At 34.4% G+C, this 25964-nt stretch overlaps 4 protein-coding genes and 1 pseudogene across 4 annotated transcripts; 4 read left to right on the top strand and 1 right to left on the bottom strand.

Moving 5' to 3' along the window:
• Window positions 1–711: 711 nt before the first annotated feature.
• LOC148586541 (glutathione transferase GST 23-like) lies at window positions 712–2419 on the top strand. The gene is made up of 3 exons (XM_088515685.1): window positions 712–764; window positions 1707–1941; window positions 2039–2419. Exons 1-3 carry the CDS (start codon window positions 712–714, stop codon window positions 2417–2419), a joined length of 669 nt encoding a protein of 222 aa, XP_088371811.1.
• Window positions 2420–8505: 6086 nt separating this feature from the next.
• LOC132178338 (phenylalanine N-monooxygenase-like) lies at window positions 8506–11157 on the bottom strand. The gene is made up of 2 exons (XM_059590785.2): window positions 10180–11157; window positions 8506–9153 (listed from the first exon to the last, which is right to left on the bottom strand). Exons 1-2 carry the CDS (start codon window positions 11155–11157, stop codon window positions 8506–8508), a joined length of 1626 nt encoding a protein of 541 aa, XP_059446768.2.
• Window positions 11158–17684: 6527 nt separating this feature from the next.
• LOC132178337 (putative glutathione S-transferase) lies at window positions 17685–18456 on the top strand (annotated as a pseudogene).
• A 984-nt stretch (window positions 18457–19440) lies between these two features.
• LOC132179911 (small nuclear ribonucleoprotein SmD1a) lies at window positions 19441–22477 on the top strand. The gene is made up of 4 exons (XM_059592715.2): window positions 19441–19708; window positions 19818–19894; window positions 21938–22129; window positions 22246–22477. The coding sequence occupies exons 1-4, from the start codon at window positions 19695–19697 to the stop codon at window positions 22305–22307; spliced, it is 345 nt and encodes a 114-aa protein (XP_059448698.1). The 5' UTR covers window positions 19441–19694; the 3' UTR covers window positions 22308–22477.
• Window positions 22478–23275: 798 nt separating this feature from the next.
• Window positions 23276–24907, top strand: LOC132177543 (glutathione transferase GST 23). The gene is made up of 2 exons (XM_059589911.2): window positions 23276–23851; window positions 24488–24907. Exons 1-2 carry the CDS (start codon window positions 23540–23542, stop codon window positions 24827–24829), a joined length of 654 nt encoding a protein of 217 aa, XP_059445894.2. The 5' UTR covers window positions 23276–23539; the 3' UTR covers window positions 24830–24907.
• Window positions 24908–25964: the final 1057 nt, after the last annotated feature.

Here is a 25964-nt window from a genome sequence, read left to right as displayed (position 1 = left end):
CTTTTTTTATTTGTTCACACAAAAAGGGGGAGGAGAGATTTAAACTAATGACCTCCGCTTCATAAGGCATAGTCCCTAGCTGATTGAGCCACCCCTTGTGGACCACTATCTTTTAGTGTTGTCCACGAGTCATCTATCCATTATTATCTTTCTAATACTCTTAAATTTTGAATCTCAACCTTTCAATTCTACAATCTCAATCTTAGCCACTCTCACTCCTATAGCAAAAAACTATTCAAAATTTCTCTCGTCTTCCTTTATTTCTCAATTGTTCTTCCCCGGCCAAGAAGTAAGCAAAGACTGATAAGCCAAACCTGGTTAATGGTGAATCAGAGAAGAAGAAGAAGAGGAGGAGTAGGGGCTAGGAGAAAGAAGAATATGGGCCAAGGCTTAAAAACACTAAAAAATCAACATGTCGAAATTTGTTTTCAAAATTTTTGTAGGGACGGGCACTCACGTATCTCCACCACTGCTTGTGACCATGGCACCGCCTGTAGCCTCATATGTTTTCATTAAGTTTATGATTATGATGTTTTAAGTTATACTATGGTTTAGTACGTAGATGGTTATTATTTGTGATCCATTCTTGTTTCCATTGTAGTTGTAAAAGAAATGATATACATGTTTATTGCATGGTTATCTGATTATTGAGAAGTAGTAACTCTTCAGATTATTTACCTGTTAAATAAATTTGGGGGCGGTACAATAGGTATGGCCTCTTCATCCCTAAAATCTCTTTCCATTCCATTTTTCTATGAGAAAACGTTAGTAACTTAAGTATCAGATATTAGCTCTCCAATAATCCTTGGGGGGCTGGAGTTTTTTCGGTGACTTACTCTTTTTTGGCAAGAGCTTTTCTCTCAGTCTGCGAAATTTGCTTCAACACCTTCTTTTGGCATGCACTAATTATACCAGCTTTTAGAATAACTAAAGTTGTTGGATGAAAGTTCCCGTATGTATTCAAAATCCATGAAATAAACATGATCGAGTTTATCTATAAGGAATGTGAAACCTTGACTTGTTATATACGCATAAATCTCAAATCATTATACTTTTTGATGTCTTCTATATATGATCTTCTTTCTTGATTATTATTAGCTACTTTTTAGTTTAATTGCCCTCAATATTAGAAATAACTGAAATTGTTCGTGAAGATTCATTAGAACGTAATTGGTGCTTTAACTGACTCCAAATGGAAGTTCAATTGACTGATGAGTATCACACCTCATAAAGTAGAGATTACTAGTTAAAATTCTTGATGTTTTAACTATGTAAACAAAATATTAACAAATAAAATTTGTATGAAAATTTGATATAGAAAAAAAAAAAAAAAAAAAAAAAAAAAAAAAACTCCAGTTTTATGTTATTCTATGGATAGCTTGTAGGGTGACCTTCGACTTTAGGGAGTTGAAGTTGAAGAACATGCATGTGACATAAACAGATTTATAATCAAAGTAATATAATAGTGGAAGATTCTGGAGCAAGTTCATATTTCGTAGTTATAAAAGTAGGTAATTTCAAATTTAAAAAAGAAGGGAAAGGAACTTATTGAAATGTTCATCTGTCATCCATCCCCACCAAATTAACTAGCTAGAAACTTACTGCCCAAGAAAGAAAATACCATTGTTGCTAAAAATGACTTAGCCTGCAGGTATCCCTCAACAACAATGGAAGAAGTGAAGCTACTAGGATTCTGGGCGTCACAGGGTGAAATTCGATTACATAGAAGAAGACCTTCCCAATACGAAGAGTCAACTGCTATTGCAATACAACCCACTTCACAAGAAAATCCCTGTGCTAGTTCATGGTGCCATGCAGATCGCCGAGTCCCTTGTCATCCTTGAATACATCGAAGAAATGTGGGCGGAGAATCCATTGCTGCCAAAACATGCTTATGAAAGAGCCTTGGCTCGATTCTGGAAACAGTTTGTTTTGCACAAGGTACTCTTTTTCTACTACCTTTTTTTTTTAACTTTAAAAATAAAATTAAAAAAATCGTTCGTTTTGGTTGTTTTTCTGATTCTCTTATAAATTAAATCTAGGCCCCATTTTTCATGCATTTTTCCAAACCACTGGAGAAGAAGAAGAGAAGGCAACAAAAGAGGCACTAGAAGTTCTGAAGATCATGGAAGAGAAAGCCCTCGGGGACTGGGAGAAGAAGTTTTGTGGCGGCCACAGCATAGGAATGGTAGACATTGCATATGGGTGGCTGGCTCATTGGTTTTCAGGCATGGAAGAAGCAGTGGGAGTGAAAGTGGTAAATCCGAGCACTTTGCCTCTCTTGCATGCTTGGATTCAGGAGTTTAAGGAAGTTTCCGTGATCAAAAAGAACCTTCCTGACTATGGAAAAATGTTGGCCTATATGAAATGCATGAGGGCTAAATTCATTTCAGACCTTCCTCCATGTCATAATCACTAGCTTTTTAATTGCTTGGATAGATCCTGTGATGTGTATGCTAATTTTCCTCTTATTTTAGACCCTTCCTGATGAGTATGCTTCATGTTTCCAATTATGGTAACTATGTCTCAATCTCCATAATTCAACGCGTGATTGGGCCTACTAAAGTCGCACTAAGGCCCAAAGAACCTTCGGAAAAATTAATTAAAGATTGATTGGACTAATTAACTTGCTATTCACTCTAAACAATGAAATTCTACCAACCCCATTCCAATTATTGTTTTTTTATTTTAAAAAAAAGTTATAAAATTATTGTAACACTATTTTGAATATATATATATATATATATATATATATATATATATATAAAATACTGTCATATAATTAAGGTAATATAAAAAACTTCTTATAAAGCACCAAAAGTTCCTTTAACTTTACAATGTGAGAGACAAAGTAAAAAATACTCGCATGGAGGAAAAGTTGAAAATTCAAATAGGAGGAAAAACTTAATTAAATGAAATAATCTAACATTTTGATGAAACTTAGGCTTGCTTTTGTTTCTTCTACGGCCTGTTTGGCAACTATTTTCATTTTCTTAAAAAATTAAGAACAAGAATTTCTCAAAAAAGTTAGCCCAGACATGTTTGAATTTTTTTTGTCATATATGCTCGTATAAGACAGAAATTTGATACAAACCAATTTGTAGTTAATTCATACAATCTAATCTATTAAAGTAACATATATTCTTTAGCATGTAAAAATTAAGTAGATGTTTCACATATTTTTTTGAGCTCCGGCTCTATAGTCTATAAAATTTTCCTAAACAGAGCTCAAGCGGGGTGGTCAATCTCAACTAAAGCTCAAGCTGTATTGATGTTCATCGAGCCGAGTTCAAACAACCAAAACTCGACTTGCTCGGCTCAATGAAATTTTTCGGATGCCTTTGAAACCAACGATTTATTACCAATATGCTCAACTCGCTTAATCTAAGCCGTCCAAGCATCCCACACATCCCAACTGTCAATTCCAAACACATTCAAATATATTTGAAAATTCTCTCAACTTTCTCTGCGGAGAATTTATCCTACAATCTACGAATTGTGTTGTGTGTCAATATGCGGATTGAGTGTTGTTTATCAGGTTAGGAGACCCAGAAGCTCCTAACCCTTTGGTTACGAAGTCTTCCGCTACATCACTTTTTGGGCGCGTCTCATAATATACAGAGAGAGACCTTCTGCGCCAAAAATCACTCATTTCTTTAGAATTTTCATTTTTTTCATGTTTTTTTCTTTAATTATTTTGTCTTTTTTTAAAACAAAAATTTATTTTTTAATCTTATACAAAATATTTTTATTATTTTGAATCACAAAAAGAGACATCATTATAACTCCAACGACAAGACATGCTGGAGGTCTACACGCTAGTTAAGTCTCCTTCCCCGTTCAGGATATTGTAGATTTTAAAATGTCACATTTTTTATTGAGAGCATTTTTCAAGCTACTTTCTTTCACGTCATTTAAAAATTATAATTTTTTTAAAAAAAATTGTATAGAATCATTCCTCTTAATGTATATGACATTGGCATGATACATCTGCATGTCAGATTATGAAAAGTATTACGCATTCATTTATTACTCATTTCTTGTTTATTTTTATGCAAATTCGTCATTAAATTTGTAGAATTTACATGTGATCTCACAGATTTAATGATAAATCTGCTCAAATCTTGCACGGAAATAAACAAAAAATGGGCAAAATATTAAAACCAAAGCCGAATAAGATAAAAGCCCCACGCTTAATTGTCATTTGTTAAGTTTTCCACTTGGGAGTCCTAGATTGTGCAGTTTCATTTTCGAGTCCAATTAAGTTGCTGATATATATATATAAGTAATGATGCAAAGCACGCGGCGTGCGTGGCACGCCCACGCACGCCAGTGCAAAAAAATTTTTTTTTTTTTTTTTTTTTTTTAAAAAAAATAATAAAATAATAATAAAATAATAAAAAAAAAAAATTTTGTGCCTGGCGTGCATCACTGTTGATGCACGCCAGGCGTGCTTTCCATCATTACTCTATATATATAGGGCATCTATCCAATTTCAAGATTGAATTATATCAAGATATATAGAGGATGGGCCGTGATTCACAGCACGCCTCGTGCTAGGCCCAGGCAACAAACATTTTTTTTTAATATTTTAATCAAAAAAAAAAAAAATTGCCGGCGTGCTTTTATCTTCACCCATAGAGGATATATCGCAAAAATTAAGCCTTAAAAAAATCATTGCATTGAGTGATGAAAACGTCCATCATATATCTCCTCCACTCAGAAACGTTGACATTAATTAAGAGGACCACGTACCAGACCCACCTATCGCCCCGATCCATAAATAGATTGCAAATTGCAATCCACCGTGAGTGGCCATGGGAGAACCACCTAGTGCAAATTAACCTGCAGAATTTTCTTTAGTATTATTATTTTTATTTATTAATCCCACGACCCAACCCCACATATTTTCAAACTTTTGAAAGAAGAAATAAAACAAAAGAAAAAGCATCAAGATTAGGAGGAGATTTCTGAGAGAGACTCGTTGCTCATCTGGAACCTATTTTTCTCTCTTGATCAGTACTGGAACAGGTGGGCGTACGTTGAGCGCCTTCAATTCTTGACACGGCGTCGCTTTCCGTATTATGATGAACGACGAAAAATCGACGATCGTGAAGGCCACTAGAGAGAGAGAGATTGCGAGCTTCTCATCACATGGAATATAGTTCAGATTTAGTTTGAAATTGGGAATTAGGAAGACCAAGGATTTAATTTATTGGTGTGGCACTGAAGTGGACGGGTAAGATAAACATCATGGACAGAAATTTCCTCTAAATTGAAATGTTTTAGCTTCAACCTATTTCAATGAGTGTCAAGTGTTATTTCTCATATGTTTTTTTTAATATTCTTAACAGTCATTCATTGTCATTCTACTAATCTAGGAACCCAAACATTAAATTTTGAGAAACACAAAGATGTTAATTAAATGACATTTGTCACTTGTTAAAATAAGTTGAATGAAATTTTCTCCAAACCAATTTAGAAAAAATTTGTGTCCGATAAATGATATGGCATTAGGGACAAGTCTAACATTTTTAAATGGGCTAAATGGCAGTGACATGAAAATTCATTAGTTTTATTGACGGAAGATGAATATAGAGGTACCGTCTTTGTTTTTTTTTTTTTTTTTGACATGTCCGCGCAAGAAGGGGGAGGGGGGTTCGAACTAGTGACCTCCGCTTCATTAGGTGTGATCCCAGCCGATTAAGGTACCTCTTAAAAACACGGTCTTAGTATTTACCCATAAACGAAGTATCATTTATAAAACAAAATGAAGCTTAAATAAAAATAAATAAATAAAGTCCCTAAAATTCAAATACCAAAAAGTAGGGTTGTAAAGGCGGCGGTTAGGAAAAACCGTTAACCATCTAAGCAGTTACGATTAGCGGTTTTAAGTTTTAAAAAAATCGCTAACCACTATATATATATATATTAGAAACAATGTCATATGTAGTAGAGTGTTATCATATTATCATAGAAACGGCATTTTTTTGGATTTTTTTTTTTTAATCCTTTCTTTTGAAAAGTGGTTAGCAATTAGCATTTATTAGGGTTATTAACCACTAACCGTCTAAGTATTTAATTCAAAAGATTATTCTGGATGACATACATGTTCATTGACAATAATAATACTTGTATTTTTAAGACCACAATGCCCTCGCAGCCACCTTTTTTTTTTTTCTTTTTAGTTTTTGTAAGTACAATTTTTTTTTAAATATGTCCACACAAAGGAAGGAGGAGGGGGATTCGAACTAGTGACCTCCGTTTCATGAGGCGTGGTCCACTGCCGATTGAGTTACTCCTTAAAGACTTGTAAGTACAACTTCATTGCAAATAATAGAACAATTACATAGTAATTAGAAAAAAATAAATAGAACAATTACATAGGCAAGATATAGGGAAAAGCAAAACAAAAATAAAAGTAAATTAAACTCAATAACTCAACTAATATTGATTACAAGCACCTCAGAGCTTGGAAGAAAAATCCAAAAATAACTCAACTAATATTGATTACAAGCACCTCAGAGCTTGGAAGAAAAATCCAAAAACATTAAAGTCAGCTAAAGAATGCAGCTTTAAAAGCCACATCCCACTATGATAGATATCCCTCACAGCCACTTGATCATCGATGGACGTGACCAAAAACCACATCGTGAGCTAGACATTGTCGCTAATAGCTCCCATATTAGCGAGTTGTGACGACAACTGTGTTTTCATGAATATTAGTGACAGACAACAATTGTTTCGTCACTATTCACTAATAGCTTAGACATTAATTAGCGACAATTAATTCTTTATTTTGTGGTCCTAACTCCAAATTGTCATGAACAAATAGCGATGGCTTTCAAGGTCCCAAATAAGAAATTTATTTATTAAAATAAAAAATAAAATCTATTTAGTGAACAAAATGTTCATAAATAATTTTTTATTTACAATATTTCATTGTAACAATTACAATGTCCTACAGCATATATGTTTATATGGTAAAATAAAATAAAGAAATACAACAATAACTCGTGAACCAAATATATTTCGAGCCAAAGGCTACATTCTTGATTATCCTCCATGTTTCTCCTTAATTAAACGCTCCTGATCAAGACCTCTCCGATAGCAACATTAAAAGCATCTTTTAGAGTACTCTCCATGTAATGCCCCCAATGAAATATATAAAGAAGACGACTATCCATGTGGTGCTATTACTGTTACCTTATATCATTGCAGCGGAAATCGGCTATAAAATTGTTCTTTATCTTTTCTCTTATGAAACCACTTATTTATTGACACAATCAAAACAGTACTAGAAATACATAACTTTCATGAACATAACAAAGTTACAATACCATATATTCATGTGACAACAATCTGATAATTATATATGAATGGTTATGTGAAAATCAACCAAGTACAGGATCTAAAAGGTCTTATTAACAAATGGTTAAAGGAAAAGATAAGGGAAATAAAGTAGTCACAGAGATTGTAGTATGTACGTGTATGGCAGTGATAATTTTATTTAAGTTCTTTATTCATTTTTTATATGATTATTTGCTAGCTAGATTTCAAAGATTAATTATATTTGTTTTATTTTTTTATGTTTTATACATGTAAATGGAAGAATAGCCGTATCCACGGTTTGATGATTCAAGTTAAAGCAAAGAGAAATGAAAGTATTGGTGTTTACTTTAAAAGAATTTAATTGCAACTACTACTTTGTATTCTTAAAGTCAGAACATGCACATGTTTAAGCGAAAGGTTTTATTAACCCTTTGGATAAAAAAAACATGGTGTTTAAGGTTATTCAACGAAATAAGGGAGAGATAAACTTACCAAACAAGGGCACAGACTCGTATGATTGAATATGTTTACTTACTGAATTGTTGACTCTTAAGTCTACATTTAATGTTTATTTTACAACTGTAACTACGTGAGAAGCGAATAAGCTAGAGGGGTAGATACAATGGGTTTTACTTTTGGGGTTCTAATTAAGATTGTAACTGTTGTGGTTTATATTATGCGCCCTTGTGGTATTTTTTTTTTTTTTTTTTACGTTAGTTCCTAACAGTTGTTCTTCTGTAACCCACTTTCTCTTATTTGATTTTTTTTTTAAAAAAAAAAAAAAAAAAAAAAAAAAAAAGAAAAAAAAGTTCCTAACAGTTGAGGCAATGATCAATTGACATCGTTTAACAGTAAACAAAGTTAACTATATAAATAAAAACACAAAAAAAAAAAAAAAAAAGAAGACATAAAGCGGCATATAATAACAATTAAATCTTTATTCATTCATAAACGTTTAGATGCTACATAAAAACTTGTACCATAAATATATATGGTATAAGTTTTTTCAATGTTCTAGATTTAACTTCACATACTCTTTGTTTTTTAAGAAACAATTTGAAATTAAATCTAAATCGTTGAAAAATTACATTATATGCGCTTGCTACAAATTCAATTCAAATTTTTTTATTGGTTAAATAATAAAATCCGCACGCAGAGAATTTCTGTCTATAGTTAAGCGGGATATAGTTTAGGAGCCAAACGTGGCTTTGCGCAGGCATGCAAGGGCTTGGCCTTGAGAAGGTCATTTATAGACTCAGAGAGGTCAATCTCCTCCATGTTCGGTGGGAAACTCCATGAAAACCCTTGAAGAAGCCTTGCCAAAAGCATCACATTCATGGACGTCCCAAGTTGAACGCCCATGCAACCCCGCCTTCCAGTACTGAACGAAATGAAGCGCAGCTCATTTTCTGTAAGATTGACCTCCTTGAGATTTGCTGATGATTCATCCTTCTTGATTAGGTGACGCTCTGGTTTGAACTTCAATGGTTCCTCCCAAACCCGAGGATTGCGGCCAAGCCCATACCGGCTTAAAAGGACATGGCTTCCTTTTGGTATGAAATAGCCGGCGACAGTCATGTCTTGCATTGAGACATGGGGTACGTTAAATGGTGCAACTGGGTGAAGACGATAGCCTTCCCTTGCACAAGCCTTAACATAATTGAGCTCTGGAATATCATATTCTTGAACCCATCTCTCTTTTCCAACCACCCTATCAATTTCATCTACCGCTTTCTGGAGGACCTCCGGTTGGTTCAGCATTTCTGATAGCACCCACTCTACGTTATTGGCCGGGTTATCCACTGATGCAAGCATTAATTCCTGCATGAAATATGTACAGCATAAATATCTCACAAAATTGATGTGACAGTTTAATAGGTAGTTAATTTAAAAATTATTAGACCTTGCTACATTAGCTTTATAAATATTTGTAAAATGTTTATGTGGTCAATACTCATATTTGACAAATTAAACTTATATTAGGTTAAGCGATAAAACGTTAATGAAAATGATTGGACTCAAATTTTATTTTTTTTTTTGTATTTTTTTTGTATTTTTTTAATCATTAGACTTTGAGGGGAAAAAGAAGGGTCCAAAGCAGCCGGTTTTTAGAAATTATTAAATCAAAACACTTACCAAAAAAAGAAAAAAAAATCATTAATCAAAACTAGCTATTGCGCGCCAATATAATGAACGTTGTTATTTGCTAAACGGTTATACGATTATCATATAAGTGAAATAATGTGACAATGAAAATCAACCATTTGATCAATAAAGACGTTTTAAAAAAGAAAATTCAATGCCTGATTTTCACTCTATGTCATTTCAATTGTATGACGGTAATAAATAACATTTCTCATATATATACACTCACATGACACATTAATTTAAATTTAATTACCCAAGACAAATTTACGCATGCTATAAATTGTCTTGTAATATATAGGATAGTAAATATATATACTAGGGCTTTAAATGCGGGCAGATATTAACAACTATTCGTTACCAGCTATCTACATATACATATCTATATGTGGTTAGCAAAAATACTATCCGCATATGCAACCCAAAGAAGGCTTTAATAGAGCCCTAGAGAAGGCTCAAAAGCTCCATTACCTCAAATGTATGCGAACAATGGATAATAGCCGCATTTAATAACTGCAATAACCATGGGAATGAGGATATATAGTAATCGCATGATGTAGATAGTAATTGAATAGTGCAAATTTCTAAAAGTGATAACCACATCATGCATGCGGATGTAGATGTGAATATTGCCAATAACCGCATCCGTATTTGCATGCATTTATTTATAATTAGGGTCAGACATAATTAATTTTAACTTGCCGTGATTTGAGCTTTGATCTCTTCTACTGATAGAGCTGGTTCCCCATTCGAATTCTTTGCCAAAATGAAAGCGTCAAGCAAGTCCTCAGCCTCCTTCTTCTTCCCATCTCTCCACTGCTCGACTCTCTCATCGATGATCGGTTCTTCATAGCTGCTAACAATTCTCATAGCCTCACTCACTATCTTCTCATGACCATCTAAGTCTAGCGCTCGTAAGCATGGGATGTAATCTGACAAAGCAAATGCATAAATATGATTGAGTAAGCTCCATAGTGATTCAATATATTCTACTTCTTCAACTCCAGGCCCTCCATCATTACTTCCTTTTCCAAAGTATCGTTTGTTGAACACCATCTTCCTTATTGCGTTTCCACAATATTGTTGTATGGCAAGCCTCACGTTCACAACACAGTTGCTTTTCTCGGATTGGTTACGAACGAACCGAACAAGATTGTCAGCTTCTTCTGTCCTTTTATTAAGTAGCCAATGAAGTGTTTTGGAGTTGATTATATTGGAAGCCACCACCTTTCTCATCTTCTTCCATTGATCTGTCCATGGTACAAGAGCTATCGTCTTGAATCCACGACTAGAATACTCAGTCGCCATTGTAAGAGGTCTTGATGCGAACATTGAATCGCATTGTTTCAAGAACTCCCTGGCAATTTCCGGTGAGGTCACTGGGATAACATGAACACCTGCCAGACAGAGACAAGCGATTTCCGTGTTGAGTTCTTTCATAAGGCCATGTATCCACCGAAATGTTGGCTTGTTCCTCCACAATTCCGGGAGGTTCCCAACTATAGGCCATGGAGTTGGGCCTGGTGGGAGTGGCCTTTGCTCACTGTTTCTATGGAATTTTGACTTGAATTTGAGAAGAAAGATTGAAAGGAACGTAGTAAGAAAGATGAAGATAATGGTTAAGGGAAGATAGTCATTTTCTAAGGTGGAGTAACCATGCAAATATCCCCAGTTAGCCATGATATGGCAACGGCTCTTTCTCTTTCTCTAATTAGCTGGAAAAAATGAGAAGCTAGGTTTGAGAAACAGAAAGAGGCATTGGCATCTATATATAGCATGGCTTAGAAAATGACACTTTCACATGCAAGTCAGTCAGCCGTGGAGCGATGGAGCTTGCTTGCATGTTTCTAATTTTCTTAAATTGGTTTTGTTGACGTGGCATGCCTTGAAACCAATCAATCGGTGGGTTCCATCAGCTTCTCCTTTCACTATTTGGTCTTAGATTAGTTGTTTGTCATATAATTCCAATTGGAAACATTTGCCTACTTCTATCATTGTCCAAGTTGCGGACTTGGTTTCCTTCCTACCTAGTACCTACAACGACCGACCTTCATGCTTATAAAAGCATGTTTTTCTGGTCCTCTTGTTAGGCGGTGTGCCACAAGCATCAGAGGCGACACACAAAACGTTAGTAAAAACAATGGACCGATCAAGTTTGGATTTAGTAGACTATGACATCTTGCTTATCTTATATTACGTACGTGTATGGTTCTATGTTTTCAATTAGTACCCAATTAGTGTTATCTTATACATTCAGTAATGAGAAGAAAAAAATTAAGGTGATAATTTTGGGAGTGTTACATATTCTTTTTGTTTAAAACACACACACACACACAATGATTTTTGAGTTAATATCCTCATCCTCTACCGCATTTTTATGGGAGGTGAAAGTGTCATTTTATTAATTAGTATGGACTATGAAACCCTCATTTTTATTCTAAGTTCTCATAATTAATACATCATTACACAATTACGTTTAATGTCCAAACTAAAGCAAACTTTTTTTAAATCAGTACCAAAAAAAAACCATTTATAGTTGCTCTTGGAAGATGACGTTTTAAGCCCAAAAAAGGTCATTATTGATGTAGTGATGTTTGCATAATGACTCTTGGCAAAAGACTTTAAACATAGTGACTAGATTCAATAATGATAACATGCGTATAGTGAAAACATCATTACAATGTGACTCTTACGGCCAAACGTCACCTTTTGGAAGGTGACGCTTGAACAATGTGACTCTTAGGGCCAACGTCACCTTCCGCTTGAACAATGGACATCACCTTCCAAAAGGTGACGCTTGCACTATTTGCGTGTTACCTTTTATTAATAAAAATATTTTTCAATTTAACATTTTCAATATAATTATAAAGGGTACTTCTTAAAAAAAAAACATTATCTTTAGACTTTATAAATATGAATATCAATTTGGATCTTACAATTTTTATTATATTTCATTGACTTTTGAATTGTAATAAATCAAAATTTCTGTTTAAATTTTTGTTACGTACCTCTAACGGAATTAATCACATTATATTCAACTTATATTAATCATGTTAACAATAACTTTTAAATGAAATTACTAATCATATCCATATAAAATTACAAAATTGCTACCCAGCCATTTTATTCTTGCTTTTTTGAATAATTGAGCAATTGCCACGTACCCATTTCTTCAGCAAATTCATCACTTTTTGCACAACGTGTATCTCACTTTCAATGTGTTTAGACTAAAACTCCTCAAATTGACCACGACCATGTGGTTGAGGTTATGTTTGGACTAAAACTCTTCAAATATTTGACTATGAGCATGTGGTTGAGGTTGTTTATGAGGATCTTGTCGTGCTCAACTTTTGGTCTAGTACTTGATTGTGTTTAATGTTTTAGTACCTTGTGCCTTGGTTTGTAATGTTTATCTTTAACACTTTGATTACGGATCTTATACTGAAACAATATTGATGGATATTTATGTTAGCTTTGATGCTTTAGTTTAAAGTCCGGTACTAGTGACTATATTGCTTGTGTTTAAGTGAAATCTTCAATTGCATACCCTTGCTTCTTATAATGAGATCTAAAGGTCCCCCTGTGTTTCCATTAGGTCCAAATGAAATTACTAATCATATCCATATAAAATTACAAAATTGCTACCCAACCATTTTATTCTTGCTTTTTTGAATAATTGAGCAATTGCCACGTACCCATTTCTTCAGCAACTTCATCACTTTTTGCACAACGTGTATCTCACATTCAATGTGTTTAGACTAAAACTCCTCAAATTGACCACGACCATGTGGTTGAGGTTATGTTTGAACTAAAACTCTTCAAATTGACCATGAGCATGTGGTTGAGGTTGTTGGAATATTTTATATATGAAATATTCCAGCAGAGGTTAATTATAAGGATCTTGACGTAAGTGCTTGACTTTTGTTCTAGTACTTGATTGTGTTTAATGTTTTAGTACCTTCGGCCTTGGTTTGTAATGTTTGTCTTTAACACTTTGATTACCGATCTTATACTGAAACAATATTGATGGATATTTACCTTTGATGCTTTAGTTTAAAGTCCGGGTACGGTAGTGACTATCTTGCTTGTGTTTAAGTGAAATCTTCAATTGCATACACTTTCTTCTTATAATGAGATTTCAAGGTCCCCTTGTGTTTCCCAAATGCATGTGAATGGAGTGACGCATTGTAAATATTAATTACCAGTTAATTTTGTTTATGGTGTTACTGCGTTACAAAGGGTATATATGGTAGGCGCTCGAATTTGTGAATATCTGAAATGTAACAAGATAAACACGGTTAATTAGTATATATATCTAATAAATCAAAATTAAGCAAAATTCAAAGTGATTAATTATTAAATTAATTAATCATTTAAATTAATATTATAATATTTTGTGGGTTTAAATTCATTCTCAACAAGCAAATAATTCTGACAATATCATTAGACGTACGTTATTCAAAATGTTTAAATTTAGCTAAATATATATGTAGATCGATGCTGATGTGAATGCTTCTCTTTATATATTGTGGACTAGAAGCCCACGGCAACTATTGTGGTCCATATTCTGTCGGACAACACATCATGATTCATGGCCATGAGGATAACACACTGAGAATTTGGTAACAATGCCGACCGAACAAGACAGAGCAACATTAAAAAAGCATCTTTTATCCGATCTCCATGTAATCCATGCAATCCATGCCCCCAATGAAATAAATGTGACAATCCACGTGGTACAACTACTATTACGTTACATCATTGTAGCAGAAACACGCTTTAAAATTGTTCTTTATGAAACCACAAGCTCAATAGAAATACGTAACTTTTAGTAACATAACACAGACAGCGAAAGCTTGGTTACCATCTTATAAGAACCAGAAAAGTAAAACCCATCGTGCTATGAGTTCATATATATTATATGTACGTACCCCTCTGGCTCATTTGCTTCCTAACTGGCTACGTGATTATGGTCGTAAAATAAACATTTTACATGTGATATCCAATTAATTAAACATGTGTGACACGAACCCTTGTTTTGATAAATTTCTTTCTCCCGTATTTTGTTCAATCACTTTAAACACCATGTCGTTTTCCAAAGGGACAATACATCCTTTCCTTAATTTGAACACGTGTTCTTCCTTTTACATGTATAACACATAAAACTATATATATATATATAGCTGGCGATCGTTGAAAGGGTAGCAGATAATTAACCATATCAATTATGAATTAACCAATTGTACTTAAATCAAAACATGCTTAACATTTTATCATTGACATATATATACACATGACCATTAACCATTAATTTGTTAATACCTTTTAGATCTTGTACTTGGTTGATTATCACATGACCATACATAGCTATCTTCATGGAAGATTATTGATCACTCGCTTACGGCCATTTATTAGATTGTTGATAAAGGCCACAACCCGTAACGCCTCCAACTCATTAGGATTAGGTTTCTCAACTTGTTCTCTCAACGGCGCAAAGCATTATAAGGTTTATTATAATAATTATCTAAATGCATGTTGTCATAAATGCATGATAAATAATGGCATCAAATTTTAAAATTCATTGAATGTGGAAACACTTGGTCAAAATCTTTAAAATAACATCATGACGATAACAACGTTCCACAATTATAAACATTTTCCTCGTTGTGTAATTACATTTGTTTAAAATAAAACATTTCATGGCAATGCTCTCCATCTATGGATCTCCTAACTCCACATTTTGGCTTTATATTCCTTGCTCATAACCTCGAAATAAAACATGAAAATGGATGAGCAAAAAATGCTCACCATGCAATAAAACAATTGAGTTAAATTCATTTTCTTTGAAGTGGTTTTCTTAAAACACTTTCTTTTTTGAAAACATGTTTATGTTTATATATAGATACAAATTTATTTTCTTTAAAAATCACTTTTCTCACATTCTTCTTCTTTAGAACATATAAAACTTTATTTATAACTAACATTTTCATAGTAAGGTCCATGTACACTGGTTTACCCCGTGTACTAGAGTTGTGTGGTCCTTGTGACCAGTGGCAGAGTTAGGATCTTTTCTTTGGAGGGATGGGACTACCGTTTAGGTGAAGGTAACAAAATGCACAAAGAAAAGATAATAAAAAAAATAATAATAAAAAGATACATTGAATATTTTTATTTTTTTTTATTTTTTTTGAAACCGACACAAAATGTAACCCACCATTTTTTTATGTAACTTAACCCTACTATTAAATTGTGGGTTTATTAGAAAAATAAAATAAAAATTGTGGGTTAATTTTGCTACATGCTACAAATCGAAAGTTGGTCAATGGTGGACTCTATTGGGCTTGAAAAGTAGGGTTGCATATCAGCTTTAACCCACCATTTAATGGGCCAATCTTCAACTGCCAATTTTCAAGCCCAATGGAGTCCACCAAAAATCAAAGAACCATTAGATTCCCTTCCAGCTTTCACCAACTATCTTAGTCTTTTTTTTTTCTTTTTTTTTTTTTATTTTATTTTTTCTTTTTTATACCCACATAAGAGGGGATGTGAAATTCAAATTAATGACTTCTACTTCATGAGGTGTGATTCATAGTCGATTGAGTTGCCCCTTAGAAACCACTATCTTTTAGTGTTGTCCACGCGTCATCCATTCTCTTTCTAATTCTCTCAACTTTTGAATCTCAACCTTTCAATTCTACAATCTCATGAATCTCAGCCACTCTCGCTCCTATAGCAAAAAACTCTTCAAAATTTCTCGTCTTCCTCTATTTTTCGATGGTTCTTCCTCGGCCAAGAAGTAAGCAGAGGCTGATCGATAAGTCAAACCCAGTGAATGGTCAAGCAGACAAAAGAAAAAGAAGAAGAAGAGGAGGAGGAGTAGGGGCTAGGAATATGGGCCAAGGCTTAAAAACACTAAAAAATCAACATGTAGAAATTTGTTTTCAAAAATTTTGTAGGGGCGGGCACCCCATGTATCTCCGCCACTGCTTGTGACCATGGCACCGCATGTAGTCTCAAATGTTCTCATTAAGTTTATGATTATGATGTTTTAAGTTATATTATGGTTTAGTACGTAGATGGTTATTATTTGTGATCCATTCTTGTTTCCATTGTAGTTGTAAAAGAAATGGTATACATGTTTATTGCATAGTTATCTGATTATTGAGGAGTAGTAGTAATTAACTCTTCAGATTATTTACCTAGCCTGTTAAATAAATTTGGGGACTTTACAGTAGTAAATAATTTGGGAGCCGTACAATATAGGTATGGCCTCTTCATCCCTAAATCTCTTTCCATTCCATTTTTATCTGAGAATACTTTACTAACTTAAATATCAAATTCTAACTCTCCAATACTCCTTCGGAGGCTAGAGTTTTTTCGGTGACTTGCTTTTTTTTGCAAGAGCTTGTCGTTCGGTCTGCGAAATTTGCTTCAACACCTTCTTATGGCATGTACTAATTATACTATCTTTTAGAATAACTAAAGTTGTTGGATGAAAGTTCCCGTATGTATTCAAAATCCATGAAATAAACACGAGTTTATCTACTAAGGAGTGTGAAACCTTGATCACTTGTTATATACGCATGCAAAAATCTCAAATCATTATACTTTTTGATGTCTTCTATGATATCCTTTCTTGATTATTATTAGCTACTTTTTAGTTTAATTGCCCTCAATATTAGAAATAATTGAAATTGTTCGTGAAGATTCATTGGAACTTAATTGGTGTTTTAACTGTTTTCAAATTGTAGTTTAATTGGCTGAGGATTACATCTCATGAAGTGGACGACACTAGTTAAAAAACTTGGTGTTTTAACTATGTAAACAAAACATTAATAACAAATAAAATTTGTATGAAAACTTGATATAGAAAAAAAAAATTCTAGTTTTATGTTATTCTATGGATAGCTTGTAGGGTAAGTTACTTTGACCTTTGACTATAGGGTGTTGTAGTTGAAGAACATGCATGTGACATAAACTGATTTATAATCGAAGTAATATAATAGTGGAAGATTCTGGAGCAAGTTCATGTTTCATAGTTATAAAAGTAGCTAATTTTAAATTTAAAAAAGAAGGGAAAGGAACTTATTGAAATGTTCATCTGTCATCCATCCCCTCCAAACTAGCTAGAAACTTATTGCCCAAGAAAGAAAATACCATTGTTGCTATAAATTAATGACTTAGCCTGCAGGTATCCCTCAACAACAATGGAAGAAGTAAAGCTACTAGGATTCTGGGCTAGCCCATTCAGTCACAGAGTGATATGGGCTCTGAAGCTCAAGGGTGTGAAATTCGATTACATAGAAGAAGACCTTCCCAATAAGAAGAGTCAACTCCTATTGCAATACAACCCACTTCACAAGAAAATCCCTGCATGTGCTAGTCCATGGTGCCAAGCCGATCGCCGAGTCCCTTGTCATCCTTGAATACATCGAAGAAATGTGGCCGGAGAATCCATTGCTGCCAAAACATGCTTATGAAAGAGCCTTGGCTCGACTCTGGATTCAGTTTGGATTGCACAAGGTACTCTATTTCTACTACCATTTTAAAAAAAAAAAAATCGTCCGTTTTGGTTGTTTTTCTGATTCTCTTATAAATAAAATCTAGGCCCCCATTTTTCATGCATTTTTCCAAACCACTGGAGAAGAACAAGAGAAGGCAACAAAAGAGGCACTGGAAGTTCTGAAGATCTTGGAAGAGAAAGCCCTCGGGGAGAAGAAGTTTTTTGGCGGCCACAGCATAGGAATGGTGGACATTGCATATGGGTGGCTGGCTCATTGGTTTTCAGGCATGGAAGAAGCAGTGGGCGTGAAAGTGGTAAATCCGAGCGCTTTGCCTCGCTTGCATGCTTGGATTCAGGAGTTTAAGGAAGTTTCTGTAATCAAAGAGAACCTTCCTGACTATGGAAAAATGTTGGCCTATATGAAATGCATTAGGGCTAAATTCATTTCAGACCTTCCTCCATGTCATAATCACTAGCTTTTTATTTGCTTGGATCGATCCTGTGATGTGTATGCTGATTTTCCTCTTATTTAATTTAGACCCTACCTGATTGGGCCTAGCTTCATGTTTCCAATTATGGTAACTATGTCTCAATCTCCATAATTCAAACGTGATTGGGCCTACTACAGTCGCACTATGGCCCAACGAACCTTCTGAATAAATTAAAGATTGATTGGACTAATTAACTTGCTATTCACTCTAAAGTCTAAACAATGAAATTCGTACCCACACCCTACAAAATTATTGAGTTTTTTTTTTTTTTAATTAAAAAAAAGTAATAAAATTATTGTTACACTATTTTGAATATATATATATATATATATATATATATATAATATACTGTCATATAATTGAAATAATATAAAAAATAACTTCTTATAAAGCACAAAAAGTTCTTTTAACTATACAATGCGAGAGAAAGTAAAGTACTCACACAAAGGAAAAGTTGTAAATTCAAATAGGAGGGAAAACTTAAATAAATGAAATAATCTAACATTTTGATGAAACTTAGGCTTGCTTTTCGTTCTTTTAGGGTGTGTTTGGCAACTATTTTCATTTTCTTAATAAATTAAGAATAAGAATTGCTTAAAAAAGTTAGCTCAGACTTGTTTGAATTTTTTTGTCTCGTATCAAATTTGGTACAAACTAATTTGTAGTTAATTCAAGCAAACTAATCTATTAAAGTTTTACATAATTTTTTGAGCTCAGGCTCTATAGTCTATAAAATTTTCCCAAACAGAGCTCAAGCGGAGTGATCATTGGTCAATCTCGACTAAAGCTCGAGCTGTATTGATGTTCATCGAGCCGAGTTCGAACAACCAAAACTCGACTCGCTCGGCTCAATGAAATTTTTCGGACGCCTTGAAACGAACGACTCATTTCCAATATGCTCAACTCGCTTAATCTAAGCCGTCCAAGCACCCCACACATCCCAGCCGTCAATTCAAAACACATTTTTACGCCAAAACCCTAGAGCTTCTACAATCCACAAAGACCGAACCCATTTTTTTCTGACGCCAAATCTGTTCTTCGAATCATTGACTCTGTTTGTTCCCGAGAAACTCCAAGAAAATCCCTAGCAAGGGGAAGATGCCAAGTCCGCAGAGAAGCTGAGGAAGAAGACACACGAAGCAGAGAGAAAGTAGAGATTGCCTTCCCGGAAACCTTTAGCTTGACACAGATTCTTCTAGCCCCAGGCTTCTTCCTTGCCCAAAATGAAGCTCGTCAGGTCTCTCTCTCTCTCTCTCTCTCTCTCTCTCTCTCTCTCTCTCTCAAACTTTATGGCCGTTTTTTTTTTTTGTTTTTTTGTGTACAAATCTGATTTTGAAAATGAACAGGTTTTTGATGAAGCTGAACAACGAGACCGTGTCGATCGAGCTCAAAAATGGCACCGTTGTTCATGGAACTATCACAGGTTTCTCTCTTTGCCTTTTATTAGTATTACTTCATGTATATTTAGGGTTTTTGTTAAACCCTAGGTTTTGGTTTACAGATTCTTCGATGGTTTATAATGGGAAAATTTGTTGCTCAATCTTATGAATCTTGTAGCCTCATTATTCGGCATTTGAAATGTTGGCTATAAACTTAGCATTTTGGTATTTGCTTGGTTTTGCAGGGATCTTAGATTAATTGTTCGTCAACTAGAATTAGGCATGTTAAAAACTGGATTTAATTGCGCTTCTGTGATATAATTTTGATTTAACCTCTCTGAAGTCTCGATGGCTTTAACTTTAGAGGGTTCTTTGGTTATAGTTATATCAGTCACTCCAACAATTGACTTCGCTTTTGGTAAAGTTGAGGTTAGATGTTCTCTCGGTGCACCTAAAATCAGTATTTTATATAGAATTTTAAGAAATTATGCCAAAAAAGCTTGAGCTGTCAATATTACTCAAAGAACTCCTAAGAAATTCTCTCAATATTACTCAAAGTTCTCATGGAGTTGTCACATAAATGGATTAGTTATGTACTGAATGCTTATTGGAGACAAATTTGATATCCTGGACGATAGCCAAACTTGTTAGGAGTTCATTGTGGTGTCTAAGTTTTTGAGTGGCCCAGACAAGTCTGAGGCAAACTGGTAAGGTGAGAATATTACTTGAATTTTTAATGCTTGTTTTTTGTGCCTATACCTTCACCAGGATCTTCAAGTCCTTGTCATATAATAGTATTTTGCCGCCTTTGAAGTATTCAGAACTTTTATCATTTTTCATATTATATCTGTCTTACAGCGGATACATAAATCCTTCCAGTATGGAGTTCAAAAAAAAAAAAAAAAAAAAACCATCCAGTATGTTAAGGGCTGCTATGTTAAATATTTTTGTTTGCATATAAGTATAGATCTCTCAGGATACTTTTTTATGTTGGATTGATGTATGTAATGTTTTGGGTCTTGGAATTTTCATGATAAAGTTTTGAAATAGCTATTTGTCCTTGCATGATTAGAGCGGAAGACAGTAGGATGCTTTGTTTATTAATTTCCTAATTTAGTTGGGAAACACATTTTTAAGAGATGTTTTGTCCCCATGAGTTAGAGTGTTCTATTTCTTGTTATATTGCCCTGGACTACTGCCCTTAGCCCAACATAAGGAATTAAGCACTTTAAAGGAACCTTATATTCTCTCTTTTGGTGATTTTATTCATGGATGTCATTTTTCATATAATAATTTGCAAGAGCACCATAGTCAATTGCTTTCTGCCCTTGATTATAGGGAGAGTATGTTAATGGAACCTTAAATTCTCTCTCTCTGGATCAGTAAGCACCTTTCATATAGCAAGCTAGATGCCGGTAACTTATGCTTTTTAAACACTGAAGCTCTGCCAAAAACAATGTGTATTTGACAACCCCCCCCCCCCCCCCCCCCCCCCCCCCCTTCTCCAAGAAAAAACAAAAAACAAAACCATTGTTCTTTTAGGGTGTTGACCATTTTTTCAGTACATCTATACTCTTTAACTTCGAACTTTCATTCGATGTTTATTTGGAAATTATGTCCTTTTAGCCTAAAGTTTCATCTTTATTTAGCAGAAGGACTACTCCACAAATCGTTTCTGGAGGGCATCTTTATATGGAAACTTTCTATATTTAGCAAATCAGTTAATGTGCTTCTCGGTGCATTTTGATTGTTTGGTTGAATCTCGTTGTACACTATAAGGACCTTTTGCAGAACTAACGTGCTACTGTGGCAATATGTTTTTGTTTCAAATGTATGAGTGCCTGAATATCTGAGTTTTCCTTTAGAAAGATGAAGTTTTTTTGTTGTTGCACATTTCAATTAACTGAGTTTTCCTTCAGTTGTGAATCTTTTAAGCTAGGCAGAGTTCCATTTGTTTCATTAAGTGTATTTAGAGTGAAAGATATACTGTCGCATATTCCTTATTGAAGTGAATGATTGCTTAACTGGAAAGCAGACACTCGCATGCTATAGCCGTTTTGACTGGTGAATTGACTTGCTTGATACAGGTGTGGATATCAGTATGAATACACACTTGAAGACAGTGAAACTTACATTGAAGGGAAAAAATCCAGTGACTCTGGATCATCTCAGCGTGAGGGGTAACAATATTCGATATTACATCCTTCCTGACAGCTTGAATCTTGAGACTTTGCTGGTTGAAGAGGCACCTAGGGTCAAGCCCAAGAAGCCAACTGCTGGTACTGTAGTTATCTCTGCCTTCAATGCCATTCATGTTGATATTCTCTTGTTTATTCTTTGTCGGCATCTGGTGAATTTCTTCTAGTAGTCTTTCTAAAACCATTCTAAATTTCAGGGAAGCCTTTGGGACGGGGACGTGGCCGTGGACGTGGGCGCGGACGTGGTCGTGGCCGTTAAGTCATACTGCACTTGTTTCAATTTTTGCAGCACCTGGTTATGTAAAAACCTAAGTTGTAGGGAGAATTTTATCGGTGATCTTAGGGGCATGAAAAGACTGGGATTGCTATTTAATCTTGTATTTTGAGTTTGTCTATGCTTGGTATTTTCTTAAAATGCCTTTTGTGTGCTGCGGGGATCAGTGTAATCTCGTAATCTCTCTCTCTCCCAAGTAGTAGGGGAGTATCAGATCAGCCTTGACTAGTTATGGGCCTTATGGTGCAATGCCTTATTAATTAATAGACCATCGGTTTTACCACAAAAAGGAAGAAAAAAAAAAACTGTATTAAAGGAGCGTAAATTTTATGATTATATCCAAAAGATGTTTACTACATTCATAACTTGTTTAAACAACAGGACCCCCTGAACTTGACCCTGCTGGTTTAATGATTATATTCTTGTAGATGTTTCTTAGTGCTAGTATTACCCTGTAGTTTGTAATTGTTGTTCAGAACTGTAGGATAGAATTTACCCCTTTTACGTGATAGATTTTCACACGACTTTTCTATGAGATAGTACATGTTTCAAGTGTCTGATAGTCCATTTGGATTTAAATAGTACTAAAAACTCATATTTATGTTCACATATCCCTTACAAACTACTATATATATAACACTTAATTAATTTGGACACCGCAATAATCAATTCCTTAATATTTCTATTCAATATTGTGAATGTAAAAAATATATTTGGACTTCTTTCATCCAAGAGTCTCTTGCATGACTCTGTGTTATCCAAAACACACATAAGAAGCACATAACCAACCGAGATTACATGACAGAACACAATTAACCAGTTACTTTTCCTTTTTCTTAACTTTTCTTCTTGTGTTTACTGCTAGTTAGAGACTCTGGAGCAAAAAGACAAGGAAAATTCAAGGAAAGGGGATAGGTTCGTGCACCTTCGTCTTTCCACAATTCCACATAATCAGATTAGAATGTTCAAATTGAGGACCCCACCATCATATAAATTGCATCTTCTGTTGTAATACCAAATTGAACCCTGTGTGTGTGAATTTTCATTCATCTTCTCGCCCGTTGTTTTCGAAGACAAAATAATGCTATGTTAATAGCCTATAATTGCTTTAATACATTTTTCAAAGTCGACGACTGTTGAGTGTTGACTAGGGAAGAAACTAAATACAAATAATTGCTATAATTAAGCCGATTTAGCCTGTTGGTCTCATATCAACAATGGAAGAAAAAGTGAAGCTTCTGGGATTTTGGCCAAGCCCCTATCTCTACAGAGTGATATGGGCTCTAAAGCTGAAGGGTGTGGAATATGACTACATAGAAGAAGACCTTCGCAACAAGAGTGATATGCTTCTGCAGTTCAACCCGGTTCACAAGAAGATTCCAGTGCTTGTTCATGGCGGCAAGCCGATCGCCGAGTCCCTTGTAATCCTTGAATACATCGAAGAAACGTGGCCTGAGAGCCCTTTGCTGCCAAAGGATTCTTACGAGAGGGCCTTGGCTCGGTTCTGGATTAAATTCGGAGATGATAAGGTAATTAATTTCAACCTGCATAATTCATTCTATCATGCACATAAATTAATCCATGATCCATCAGCAGGTTTATTAATCTGTTTCCACTTGAGCTAATCCCATGTTATCATTCATCATCATACAGTACTAGCATGCCAAGTTAGCTTCACTTTGATTAAGATTCTTAACATAATCTCAACTCTTTTTTTTCCTCGATATTCACAATTTTGAATTCAGTTAAGTAGATAGAAAAAAATCACAAACCTAAACGATTTCTTTCTCTGTTCTTGTTTTTCCCCTCTTTAAAAAAGCAACTCCCCTGTTTTTGCCTTTTTTTTTTGAAGTCATTACACCCCTGTTAGAATATAAGGGTTTGATAATTTCCTTATGGATAACGTTAGAGATCTTTGTGATAAATGAGGATTTAGTTACTGTGAATAAAGGGATTTGATTACATTTGAAATTATTCAAATCATTTGTAAAGCTGATTTGGCTTACGTGCTTTAATAAGTTATAAGAATAAAATGTAGTCCTTCGAACAATTACCTAACGGTGGATGTAGGTGATATAACGCAGTTGCCGAACCATCCGAAAAATTATTTGTCCTAGTGATGATATTATTCATGCTAAGAGCTTATTCTTCTGATGATCATATAGGGTCGAACTCTCTCTGTGCTTTTTTTTCAAGCTCCAGAAGAAAAGCCAGATGAGAATGCTATAAAAGAAGTGGTGGAAATTCTGAAGATCTTGGAAGAGAAAGCTCTGGGAGACAAGAAGTATTTTGGTGGCAACAATATAGGATTGGTAGACATAGCGTATGGATGGCTGTGCCACTGGCTTAAAGCCCTGGAAGACATGAGAGGGGTAAAAGTGCTAGAACCCTCCACCTTGCCTCGCTTGCACGCATGGGTTGAGAATTTCAAGCAAATTCCTGTGATCCAAGAGAACCTTCCTGACTACACCAAATTGTTGGCACATCTGAAATCCCAAAGGGATTGATTCAATTATTGCCTCTGCCTAGTCATGTTTGCTAGCTGCTTGTGTTAATCCTTTGTATGCTTTTCTTCCTTGGTTTTAGGTTTTGAGCACAAATCATATTTAGCTCTTAACTTTTCTTCTTGGATTTGATCTCTGAGTTTTTACTTTCAAGAATAAAGTCTGTGGTTCTATCCAAGTTTGTAATAGGTTTTATTTGATTTTAACGTAAAAGTTAACAATTTGTCATTTAACACTTGTATCTCATTTAACATATGTTAATATTCATGTTAGTGCTCGATGCAATGTCACGTTTGCTAATGTCAAGTCATTGATAAAACAAAAAGAAACTAAATTAAATTCGACGAGGATTATACTAATGAACATGTTTGAATAATTGAATGATTGCCTTATATCTTTCTTTTCTTCTTGTTTACTCCTACAATTGAACACGAACTTTCTTTTTCCTCTTTGCCATCTTTGTCTTCTATCCTACCATTGTTAACAGCCCTTCTCAACATTTCTTGATCTGTTCTGGTGGTCACCTGGCAACTTGGGATTAATTTTCATTATTCTATTTAAATATTCTTTTTTAAGAATTGATTTATTCTTTATATATGTCATCAAAGACAATAAGCAACTATTAACGGGTATCTAAAAATAAAAAACAAAAACACGAGAACTTAACTTAACAATCAAATAGAGCATAAATGAATGTTTGGTAAGTGAAATAGACCCGCCTATAAAATTGTTATTATGTTGTTTTGTTAGTTTTTTTATTATTGAGGTTACTCGTTTTAAGGAATATGTATTCATTTAAAAAGAATAATAATAACTATTCATTTCCTGTTGGAAACAAAAACACCCAACAAGAATGATTGAGTTTAACAACTTATAAAAAATGACAATTAGAGCCACATTAATCACTATATAGTGACAGCTTTAGGTCTTAACATTTTTCCCAAAAAAAAAGAAAAATTACCATTTTGGCTTTATAAGAACTAAAAAGGAAAGCTTAAAAACCAATTAAAAAAAAGGGTAAAGTCTACATACCCCCTCAAACTACCACCCAATTGACAATGTCTCCCCCAAACTTTTAATTATGACAATGTCCCATCAAAACTACCAAAACATTGTCAATGTCCCCCCCAAGACTAGC

This window comes from Corylus avellana, chromosome 4 (genome assembly GCF_965113065.1).
Source record: "Corylus avellana chromosome 4, dhCorAvel1.hap1.2, whole genome shotgun sequence".
Classification (NCBI taxonomy): domain Eukaryota; kingdom Viridiplantae; phylum Streptophyta; class Magnoliopsida; order Fagales; family Betulaceae; genus Corylus; species Corylus avellana.
This window is presented reverse-complemented; position numbering and strand designations above follow the sequence as displayed.